Source organism: Montipora foliosa, chromosome 7 (genome assembly GCF_036669935.1).
Source record: "Montipora foliosa isolate CH-2021 chromosome 7, ASM3666993v2, whole genome shotgun sequence".
Classification (NCBI taxonomy): domain Eukaryota; kingdom Metazoa; phylum Cnidaria; class Anthozoa; order Scleractinia; family Acroporidae; genus Montipora; species Montipora foliosa.
In genome coordinates this window covers 42,264,348-42,276,847 of record NC_090875.1, presented here as the reverse complement: position 1 = coordinate 42,276,847, position 12,500 = coordinate 42,264,348, and the positions used below count along the sequence as shown (strand labels likewise).

The 12,500-nt window shown below is 40.5% G+C and overlaps 1 protein-coding gene across 1 annotated transcript in view; it reads right to left on the bottom strand.

The window, feature by feature from the left end:
• The window catches only part of LOC138010272 (uncharacterized), a 13,215-nt gene extending 1,648 nt beyond the window's left edge, over positions 1-11,567 (bottom strand). The window contains exons 1-6 of the mRNA XM_068857204.1: positions 11,367-11,567; positions 9,547-9,591; positions 4,475-4,533; positions 3,064-3,093; positions 2,189-2,285; positions 714-737 (exon numbers count right to left, since the gene is read on the bottom strand). Of these exons, the coding sequence (XP_068713305.1) occupies positions 714-737; positions 2,189-2,285; positions 3,064-3,093; positions 4,475-4,533; positions 9,547-9,591; positions 11,367-11,567 (456 nt within the window). The remainder of the gene's footprint in view (positions 1-713; positions 738-2,188; positions 2,286-3,063; positions 3,094-4,474; positions 4,534-9,546; positions 9,592-11,366) is intronic.
• Between the last annotated feature and the right edge of the window lie 933 nt (positions 11,568-12,500).

The window sequence follows — 12,500 nt, the reverse complement described above, 5'->3', positions numbered from 1 at the left end:
CACTTTAGAGAAAAAAGAACTGTGATGCTGAAACAGTGTTGTTGTCGAATAAGTTAAACACATAAATATGGTTCTATGAACTGAATTCTTAAATTATGTTGATCACAGTTGGGAGATCGAATCATGCTGAGGTTTGGAGTATTCACCTTATTTTAAAATGGCCGCCCTTTAAATATTCTTTTGTTTTTATTCAAATTAGCCCTTCATGCCTCGTTCTTAAGCTTAAAATTCAAAAGAATATTTTATCTTGAACGAGGCAAAAAGGGCCAATTTGTATCCGCATAAATCAGCGGTCATTTTGGAATAAGATGTATTAGGCTTTCTTGAAAGGCATTAGGGGATTGTGCAGTAGTTTCTATGGCCAACTGAAAAGAGTGACACCATTAATGGGAATATGGTATACGTAAATGTAACATGAAAGACAACTCAAAGAATGGGTTAGTAGCAGGACCAGCGTTTTGTGATTATTGGAATTCAACAAGGGAAAGTCCCTCTCTGCTTCAGGAAGTTAAACATGTACTGTCTTCTACAAAGAGTTTCAGAATCTGCGTTTAAGTCCTTTACCTGGAAAAACGCATGACGCTTTTAGCTATCACAATGAGGCTACTTTTGATTTTGATTTTGGTGACCGCTGTTGACATAATTAAGCTGGAAACCAAAATTGGTAACAAAAAGTTTGATTGATGGAGAGCAAAATTATCCTTACAACTTACCTTATTACAATCACGGCAGAGAATCTGTAACAAGAAAGTAGTATCGAGTATCAAGACTAACCATCCACCTTGAACTCCAAAATTCAGTGCTACACGGGGGCTGTACAGAATAAAAGTGCTAATAACTTGGAAACAGTTTTAGCTAGTCTCCCTTCGAGCAGGAAGGGACTGAAAAGACCTCTTCCCAATGCACACAGGTCAGTACCCTTGTATAAACTATGCACACCGCCTAAAGCTGAGCAGTTAAAAATTTGATTTAAGCATAAAAAGAGTTATAAGACATGCATAGGTGGGAGATATTCAAACCCGAGAAGGTGCATGGAAAGGTGGGAAAAAATATGGACATTAAAAGAGCACGATGCAGAGGTGCAATGATGAGTAACAATAATTAACAATTATTCTTTGAAATCGAGGTGAATAGTGGCAGAAGATTGCAATAATTGTTTTAGGCCCCGTCCACACGTGTCCGGAGATTTTTGTATCCGCAAATTTTTTTATGCGGATACACCTCGCGTCCACACGTGTCCGCCGTATACGCTCGGTGTATCCTGAGATTTCTGTATACGCTCTCCAGAGTGGAAATTTCTGCATGCGCTGTGTATCCGGATACGTGTGGATGCTCGTATCCGTATATTTTTGTATACGCTGACGTCACAATATCAGAACCAGTCTTTTTCCGCATGCTCTGTTGACTACTCCTTTGAGATGTCCAGATAAGAATCGGATACGTGTGGACGGTCGTATACGATTCGTATACGCTGTGTGGACGCAGATATTTTTGTATCCGCATAAAAATATTGGCGGATACAAAAATCTCCGGATACGTGTGGACGGTGCATTAGTATATACGCAAGAAGTGATCTCAGCAACATTTGAAGAAAACAATCCAAAGTCGATTTAATTAACATCTCAATCCATGCGTGGAAAACGTGAAAGCGGCACAAAGTATGCACGAAAGTGTTTACAGAAGCTTCAAACAAGGCAAATATAAATAAACGAAGGTTAAAACGTCACAAACGGCAAAATGGTCATTTAACTCCGTCTAAATCAGCAATCTAAATCGACAGTCTGCTTGTTAAAACATTTTCACCGTTCGATCAAAGTTTTAGAGGTTTATTTTAAATGGAAATTGAAAGTGCAGTTGGTAAAGGATCCACATGGAATGGCTGCTCTAACTGAGGTAAGCGTTGATTTGCTGTAAAATGACCCGTCTTGTTTCCTTGTTTACGCCGGCCATTTCGTTTCGTTTGGATCAAGCATTATTCACTTCGTAGGGAGTGAATAATGCTCAATTACTCCGAGATAGCGAACCAGTGAGATTGCTTGAAACACCAAGATCACTGAGTGAGTATATACTAACTATTAATGCTCATGCAGGAATGAACTATCTCTTGACATCACGTTGCTTTCACTGTAAGCCATCCCCTCATGCCCTCCCCCTAAAAATGGAAAAAAAGCTCAAGACAGTATTTTACGTTGACATAAAAGTTATTATACTCTTCCAGCATCGGGGTGCGAGAGGCACGACGCATATCAACCATTGATCTGTTACATATCGGACAAGCATATCCCCTGGCAATCCGAGAATAATATCAATTAATTCAATATGAGATTCACTGTTGCTATCCTCTTGAACAATTATTATCTTCCAGTTTGGAAGCTTAAAAGGCAGCTTTTGCTTTTGATTGCTTTCACTAACCTTATGTTTCTGTTTTAACTTCCTGTCTTCATGCAGCTATTTGGGACTTAAACATCTACTACGGCAACATCGACGAAAACGCCCGGGGAAGGGGGGCCTTTTTCTTTTTTTTTGGGGGGGGGGGGGGTAATCCCAGAAAAATTGGGTCGGGGTGTGTGGCCCGCTTTCTAAACCCTTACACTATTTAAGACCAAAATCTGCGATTTTCCGTACCCTATTTCAGACCTGACCAAAAACTTGACACCCTCTTTCACACCTATTTTCAAATCTATTTCTACTGTTACACGGTTGGCTTAATAATTTGAGAAGGGCTTTGTTGATGGTCTTATACTCTTCCGGCATCCGGGTGCAAGATATTTAGTTATCCAACATTTGCCAGGCACGAAGCATATCAACCATTGAGCTGTTAAATATAGGACAAGTATATCCCCTGGCAATCAGAGAATAATGGTTTTCTCGTGCTGAAAGTATCTCTCACTCGTTCGCTTCAAGCACTCGTGAGAGATACGTTCCGCACTCGAAGATAAAATTCGTATCCCCACGCGGCCATGTAATTTCCCCTATTTGTATTTGTCGTTAAAGCCTCAAATTTGGTGATTTCACGTTGTTGTTATGCAAATTCAAAGTTCTAGGTAATTTGAAACAACTTACCCAGATTCCAGTAAATTTGAAAAACAGGTACTGCAAAGGAAATGAATACACAGCTAGAGCAGTACTATTATGCAACTCATCCATGTAATTGCTAATATTTTAGAGGTTGCGAAATACTCCAGTGATCTTCAACAATTATAGGGGTAGCTGACCTGGTGTGAGGCAATAGACAAATCGAACTCCACTGATTGGCAATACGCACACCACAAGGTCCTTGAGTTACAAAAAAACGACAACTTGTAGAATTGACGATAATCTTACGATGTAGCAGCAGCAGTAGCAGCAGTAGCAGCAGCAGTAGCAGCAGCAGCAGCAGCAGCAGTAGTAGTAGTAGTAGTAGTAGTAGATTTGTAGCGACGAGTAGTGGTGATGGTAGTGGCAGATGAAGATGTAGATGTGGGTCCGAATTCGGTCGACGACTCACACCAAAAGATAGCCTGATAGGATATACATTGATAGATCTGATAGATAGCAAGTAGCAGATTTTACAATCGCTGAACAATAATAGCTGAATATACCATAAGAGTGCATAGTTTTATAATAATGCGTACGTGAATAAAACTAAGGCGTTGTCCAAAAACGTACGCTCTACAGTTTTCTAAACTCCCTCGCGGAACATGTAGTAGCTATCGATAAGCATGAAACTGCAAATTCCTAAGGAAATTGTAATATCGAAGCACGTTTAACCTTTAACATACTATTGATACTCACTAGAAAATTCGTGAGAAAAATAGGAAAGGGAAAGTAGGCATTTCAAAACTAACAATCCAATTGGTAAATCACAGAATGTCTCATGCCAATGTCTTGTTTACAGCTGTATGCCATAAGGCTATGAGATATATGCGTGTATTCTAATAATATCATGTATCTTTTTGACAAGACGATATTACACAACATTAATACATGTTCAAACTCTATTGCACATCATTATGAAATAACTAATACCACAAAAAATTATTTCAGTACACAACCTTCACATCAAACTGTAATTTTCAAGTTTAAACTTTACAACTGCTGTAAAAACCTCAGAAAAAAGTGTCAGATTAAAAACGTTATAGAGCGTTTTCACATGACATCACGGCGGCCATGTTGGTGTTCCAAAACAAAGAAATGGCAGCCATGATGGTGTACCAAACTAATCCTCCGGGAATTGAACTCTATTTTTACGCAAGTACTTTCTCTCGTTTCAGTAATCCAATATGGCTGCTGGTCACATGAGTGAAAACGTTCCGTACTGTACACTGTAGGTACTGTATGGGCAAGAACCAAGGACAAGCTTAACACAGCCCACTATATAGCCAAGAATGGTGTCCATCTGATTTCAGTGCTTTTACACAATCTGCAGATTGCAGTCATAGACTATAATTTCATGTATCCATCAATTAAAGTTATAAAATAAATTTTGCAGTACCTGTGCAGCAAGTGACCACAAGGAGGTACGTGTGATGGTATTCTGGATGTGTGAATGTCCTGTGACAAAATATTACAGTGAACATCACCTACAGTCCTGTTCTGTATTGTTATGTAGCAATGGGCAGACTGGTCTTGTACTTTGTATAATTAACAACATTCCAATTTGCTTTATTATGATTATTATTTATTGATTAAAGTTCTGCAGACCACAAAACATTGTAATATTGATTCCCACTGAGCAAGCATTTACCAGGTTCACTCCATTTGTCTCTACACTGTAGATAATAGCGGGGCTCAGGTGCGCAAAACGCGCCAGCGGAACACCATCTGTAAGATTTTTTTGGGAAATCGATCGATGCGAGAATTTTGGTTATGATGTCACGGTACGCCCGTCCGTCTGCCCGTACAGACTGTCAGGGTTGAGGTGGGGAGGCAAGACAGCCTCTGGGGACGGAAGTGTTCCGGCAGTTTTCGTTGTAATAATAGAGAATAGGGAGCTTAAGCACGCCCGTTTTTCAATGAGAAGCGGACGGCAACCGGAAGTGAGCTGTTTTCCCTTCTAACTTGTCTTCACACAACCACATTTACATTGCCAAGTATCTTTTCTCCATTAGAGACAATTCGTATAAAAATCTGGGAGACACCACTGTCCTTGCTGGAGAAATGTCGTCTTCCGGTTGCCGTCCGCGTCTCAAAAACGCGCGTGCTTAAGCTCCCTAATTACACGGCGGCGAGAAGATATGAATTTTACTTTGAGTCGTAAAAACAACATTTTACGAATGAGCGCAGAGAGTGAGTAAAATATTGCTTTTAACACGAGGAAATAAAATTCAATCTTCAAGCCACTGTGTAACTTTCTTTTTATTATACAGACAGGAGTGTTTTACTCATCACACAGAAAACAAAACAACTGCTAATAAAGACTAATCCAAAGTGACCAAAAACACAATGCTTTTGGGTACCTGCAGAAAGATCCCTATTCTCGATTTTACTTCAAACTGCTTTGCAAGGCAAAATTTCTTGAAAAAAAGCAATGATCGAAAAGCAGTTTGTGACGTAAAATCGAGACTAGACCCATGCCTCTCACATCACGCGGACATGGGTCCAAATTACTGCAAGTTTTGAAAACTTTGCGCGTCTTGCACGGCAGATAAAAAGCGAAATTTTGAGTGAGAATCGTCAAACACGTTTGCTTGTGGTGGTAGATCAACATTGATGAACGAAGCGCTTCGTCCCCGAAAAGAGACGGCTGGATGCATGAGCGATAGGTTGTGTTTGTGACGTAAATTCAAATATAATTTATGCAAAGTTAATAGTTACGGAGAAATAGCATTAGACATCCCAAAACACTGATTTTAACAAAACAGTAATTACATAACAATGCTTAAAACGTCTGTGCGAAGATTCCAGATGATACGAGCTTGAGTTTGTGGTTAAAATAATGATCAATGTGAGTTTGAATTCAATCGGCGAATCATCAACAAAATCTTCGGCTGTTTCAGCTTTCAGTCGACCTCATCGCCCCCCTCGTTTTGCTACCAATAAACTCAGCAGTAATTTCAACTGATTTTGAGGAATTTTACTTGCTCTTACATTAGCGACGTCTGAGAAGAAATTGCAATAGCAATGGATTTGAAAGCCGTATTTTGACCTTGGCGCCAACTGGAAAATCAGTGAAGTTTCCGAACTCAGGCGGTAGAAAACGGCACAATCCCCATTCTCCAGCTTCTCGAACACTTTTCGTTGTCGAAATCCTTGATGTTTCCTACCTTAAAAGCACCGGGTCAAAGAATACCTTCGCAGCCAAAAAATATAATTTATGCCTGACCGATTTGTGCAGGCGGGTTTCTGATTGCCAGAGATTAACAATGGCTCACCTCACGCGTCCAGCCGTGGTTTCGGGAGTGAGCACTGGCTCATTTCCCGAAACCGCGTCTGGTAATCGCGCCTAGTAGCCTTAAGCTCCTCTCAGATTCTCCTTCAGGAATGTTCCCAGAACTGATGGTCGTAATGGTGGGGGGACTGAAAACTTGTGCGAGACAGCCTAAATATTGCTTTTAGCGATAGTCAACGACAACTGTAGTTTGAATCATCTGAGTGGAATATCGTTTCCTCAGGACACTCTACAAAGTTTGTCAGAGGCACACCGTGTAGCTATAACGGTATTTATGCAGGAATTCATTGTTTTTCTCGAGAAGTTGGTGCTCTGTCAAGAGATGCTGGTTATCGCAGGACATTTCAATCTCCATATGGACGACGCAATGGATGCTGATGCTAGGAAATTTTCCGACCTTTTTGAAACCTTTAGTCTGATTCAGCATGTTAACTTTGCAACTCACGTCTCTGGTCACTGGCTTGACCTCATTATCACTAGGTCTTTTAATGATCTTATGATTGTCTCACCCCGCCCCTCATTGTTTCTTTCTGACCATTGTTTTGTCGAGTGCTCACTCGCCATTCCATCTGTTGTGGGGTTTACGACAGAGATAACATCTCGTAAGTATAAGGAGATTGACATTACAGCGTTTCAGAAAGACATTGCTGAATCCAAGCTGGCTAGACTTAAAGACAGTGAGCTCGCCGCAGATCACGATCGCATTTGAGCTCCATTCTCGACGCGCATGCCCGTTCCCGACGCAAGACAATCGTAACTCGCCCTAGAGTACCCTGGTTTAATGACGAGCTTAGAACCTTGAAGTCCACGTGGAGCAAGCTAGAAAAAAAAAGGAGGAAAAGCAACCTTGATTTTGATAGCAGGGCTTATCACGAGCATGCAATCATTATTGCTTTTGCTTGCATGAAGCAAAAAGGCAACATTACGGCGATGTTATCTATGAATGTGCTGGAGACTCTAAGAAGCTCTTTGGTATAGTAAAATCTCTCTGCGATGAGCGCACTGATGCTCTTCCGCCGCATGACAATTCACACCAACTAGCTGATGAATTTGGAGAGTTTTCCCATCGTAAAATTGCTCTCACCAGAGAACATATTGCAAACTTTTCTATTCATCGGCCCACTGTCTCTATTCCATCACCTCAAACGAACCTAACACATTTCTCGCCTTTCTTTGAAACAGAAACACGTGACATATTCTCTTCATCTTCCAACGCTAGTTGTCAGTTGAACCCAATACCCACGTGGTTGCTGAACAAATGTGTAGATACTCTTGCACCTATCATCACCAGGATGATTAACTCGTCTCTCGTCAGCGGTTGTGTTCTGTACAATTGGAAGATCGCACTTTGGCCTCGAACTCGTACATGGAAATTTTCGCCCGGTTAGCAACCTTTCCTAAAATTGATGAGAAGACTGGAATACCACAGCTAGGTTCTCGATCCCTGCTCTTAGCATGCTCCCCTGCCCAGTAAACAGTCACCTTACCGAAAACATCATTCCATTAAGACTCCTTTACTTAAAGTACAGAACGACATTCGTCTCAGTATGGATAGGCAGGAAGTCACTTTGATTGTCTTGTTAGACCTCAGTGCCGCGTTTGACACTGTAGACCACTCAATCTTGGATAATCTACTCGAAAGCGACTTCGGCATTTGTGGCTGTGCTCTCTCTTGGATTAAATCGTTCATGCACGGGAGGAAGCAACATATAACCATCGAACAGGAACAATCACGAGACTTCTCTCTCCTTGGTGGAGTTCCACAAGGAAGCTGCTTAGGACCTTTATTATTCATAATGTCCACTTCAAAGTTGTTTCAAGTGGTAAAACAGCACCTGCCGTCGGTGGAAGTCTTCGTAGACGACACGCAACTCTATCTTTCGTTTTGTCCTACGTCTTCAGTTTCTCAAGAACAAGCCATTTGAGCTATGGAGGAGAGCTATGGACGAGTGCATTGTTGATGTCCGTGCTTGGATGTGTCATAACATGCTGAAGCTTAACGACAGCAAAACGGAATTTCCGATCATCGGTTCACGTTAGCAGCTCGCCAAAGTAAATGTTAACTCTGTTCAAGTAAGCCCCGTTGGGCTGGGCTAGTTACTGGATGGGTGACCATCTAGGGATAACCATTGCCGTACGCTCCAAAGTTCACTTTAGCTTTCCATCCATTCGTGGTGGGTAAAATGAGTACCTGTACTACTGGGGACAAGTTGTGTATACAACGGGATAGGAGTTGCGCCCACCCCTGCCATGAGTTGCGGTAGATGCCGCAAGTCATGGTAGAAGTATTGAAAAGGGAGCCTTCGGGTTGCCTTCGACTGCGGTCGCCCACTTGTCTTGTTGTTGTTGTTCAAGTTGGCACTTCCGAGATTGTGTCACCCTCGTCTGCTCGCAATCTCGAGGTGTGGTTTGATAAGAATACGTCAATAAATGCGCACGTTGGGGTGGAAGGTCTGTAGTAAGGCCTTCTTCGGACTTTACAAGATCAGGCAAATATGGAAATTTCTATCGGATGATGCCACCAAAGCAATGGTTCATGCATTCGTCACGTCTCACGTCGACTATTGCACCCCCCTGCTTTACGGAGTGTCACAGTACCAACTTAACCATTTACAGCGTGTCCTTAATGCCGCAGCGGGCGTCATCTGCCATCTCTCACGGTATTCTCATATTCCAACTCCACTGGCTTCCAGTTGCCTCGCGGATCAGATTTAAGATCGAGCTGTTGTTTTACAAAGCGCTTAAAGGCTGCTCTCCATCTTACATAACTGAGCTACTACACATCAAGCCTCCGGGTCGCCAAGCATTGCGTGACGACGATCATCTCCTCCTCTTGGTCCCACGAACTAAATGTAAAACATTTGGCGACCATGCCTTTGCCGTCGGCGGACCAAGGGTCTGGAATAGTCTGCCACTAGCAATTCGTAATTCAGCAAACGTAGATACATTCAAAGCGAATTTGAAAACTTTTTTTTTATTTAGGCAAGCATATGAATTTTTTTAATAGTTGAATTTTTAGTTCTAGTCTATGTAAACAAGAAAGGTTATTCCACTTTTATATAAAATATATGATATATATATATAAAAGCGCATTAGAATATTTTTATAACTTATAGCGCTATATAAGCTCATTAAGTTAAGGTAAGTTATAGTAGACTAAAAATATTTGAGTTTACCTCGTAGCATATTGGACAATCTGAACGTGAACTCTTTTCAACACACTGGAGAGTTAACAAAAAAACGATAAGTAATTATATTGGACAAACTTTATCTGAGCTTTAAGCGGGGAATGATTGTTCTTGCCTAAGTTTCATTTGAAATTCCTTAAGGAGGCTCGAAAGGGGACATTACCAAACAACGAAACAGCGAAACGAAGCACCAAAACACCATGTATGACGCCACCATACATCAAGTTGAATATTAACCGGCAAAGGTTGGATTTGACAGTAGAGACATATTTCAAAAAAACTGATTTTTCTTTAAAAATGGCCTACGAATTTTGCTGAATTTTAAATATTTTAGAGATTTTTTCTAACATTATCAGGCAACGTTGTATGGGAAGATTTCCTGTTCTCTTAAAAAAAAAGGCAATTTATGCTAATTTTCAGGCTCAAAGAAATGCCTTACATCATTGCCACGGTAATGGAAACTTTGACATGAGAAAACTATGATGGATACACTCTTGCCAAATTTCGCCTTGATAAGATTACCCCAACTATATCTAAAAGCAGAATATAAGTTTTTTTGTGTGTGTCAAAAAAAGGAGAAAGTATTTTTTGGAGTAAGGCCTCCTTAAAAGCTTGTTGGAGGTCTTCCAGTGAAAGTCTATAAAATATTACCCTTGCATTATGATTCCAATTCCTGACCTTCAAACCTGGTAACTGTTTAATAGCGTAACAAAGAGAGCAGAGACGTCCTGGCATGGCTTGGCCATGGAAGGCTGGAGAAACATTGTCAGGTCACCAATTAAGTCTTGTCCACTGGACCCCATACCGTCATCTGTTCTTGTTCAAATTAGAGAGCTTAAGGACGGTGCGTACTAATTCATAGGTATTTTTACCCCAGTTTATGATTATGCAGAAAATGTAGATCTTGACAAGTGTCATTGAAATCCCAAAAGAAAATTGGGAGGTAACCACGCATTTTTTCCAAGATAATTAATGAATAATATTTGTAAAGAGCTTTAACATGCAAAGCAATGTATTTGGTTCTTTCTCAAATTGAAGCTTAATTATCCCTCAAAAATGCATGGTTACCTCCAATTTTCTTTTTGGATACTAAGACTACTTACTAAGATCTACGTTATCCGGATTATTTTAAATCGCGCAAAAATATCCCTGTATTAGTGAGCATCATCGATCGGAAACTCGAGTATCTCGAGATGCGCAGAACGGTTGCGCAATAACAATAGTAGGCACCGTCCTTAAGCACGCGACGTTTTTGTGTACACGGACGGCGACCGGAAGTGATTTTACAAAGAAATTGACGTCACACGTCACAGACGTCAAGTCACAAACCTCAAAGCTGCCTATTTGGCGTTTGTGGTGAAAAACAAAAACTCGAAAAAGTAAGTTCATTTTAGGTGCAATAATTCTGTTTTTGCGGTTGATTTTTGTTTTTTTCCTGCTAACGCTGGACAATCAACTTTCTAATTCCTATTATTTATGAAAGAAACTCTTCTTTGTCAGTTCTACTGGCTGATGAACAACAGCGCTGAAAACGCCGAAACTCAGTCTTGCCAAAAAGCCTAGAGTAAGTCTCTTTTGAAAAATATTTGTTTTCCTTGATATATCCTTTTGTATGTGCTTGTGTTTTTTTCTCTGTGGTCTTAAATTTTAATGAGCTGGCAATGCTAAGACAACGTTTCCAGAAAGATCATGTTAAATTTTGAAATGACCGTCAAATTTTATTATTATTATTATTATTATTATTATTATTATTATTTTTGCAACGCTTCATTTTAATTTGTCATTTGCTTTCCTTTACAGAAATGTACCAAATGGATTGGACAACTAACAGCTAACACTGGCAGATCTGAACTTTGCTTTACATTCAGATTCATATCAGGATTATCGATCGTAACTGGATTGAGAATTTCAAGCTTGTTCTCTTCCATTAAAACAAGTTTATCCTCTGAAATCAATCTTTGATTGTAGCTCTGAAAAAGCATATCTCTTGTCTTTCTTAAAGAAGTCATGATTCAGTATTAAGAAAGAAAACAAATAATCAAAACTGCTGTACAATTAACTAGCGATGCCGTAAAATCACTGACGCGACATGCTTAACGCAAACAAGTCAAGTCACAGACGCCGGTCTCGACCCAGTTTCACCTCGGCTACTTGGCGTCCGTGTTGACAAAAACGTCTCGTCTTTCTGCAAATTTTACTATTGAAAGTTGATGAGTTAGTGATGTCAGAAATGTAAAAAAAATGGGGGGGGGGGGGGGGGGGGAAGGGGGGCTAAATCTGAAAAAATCCGGCGAATAAGGCCACAATGTCTGTAAGCCCAAAAAGATTGCAATTGCATCTTTGAAGTAAAATGTTCTCTACCAAATTTTGTTTAAGTGTACTCCATGAAGTGAATTTAGTTAACTGTTGAGGTTCCTTAAAGAACAAGTTCGCGTTTAGCGACTATAGTTTCATGCGCCTTCCAGCCGCAAGATGGAAGGATTCCATGTCCCGAGGACAGAAATCTTGTTTTTTTTTTTTAACTTCCCACATTGATTTTGTGTTCATTGTTGGAAAATGTGGCAATAATTGTAGATAAAATCTGTTTCTGAAAAGAAAAGTAGGGGTCACCGAACATCCAAGATCGTTAAATCCAAGCAAAGCTATAGCAATGGCCATCTGCCCTATCATTGTTCGTTTTAGTACTTAGCGCGCACACTCCATACATGACGTAGCATGTGAATTTGCGTGCGCTGTAAGCATGTGCAGTGGCAATGGGCGCGAACATCCTTAAGCTCTCTATTGTGGACATTCTACTACCTTTCCTTACTTCGATGGTTAACCTTTCATTTATGTCTGGTCATTTCCCTGATGCATGGAAATAGGCGTTGCTCCTCCCAGCGCTAAAAAACGTTGGCTTACATGTAGCATTTAAGAACTTCAGGCCTATACGCAATCTTTCC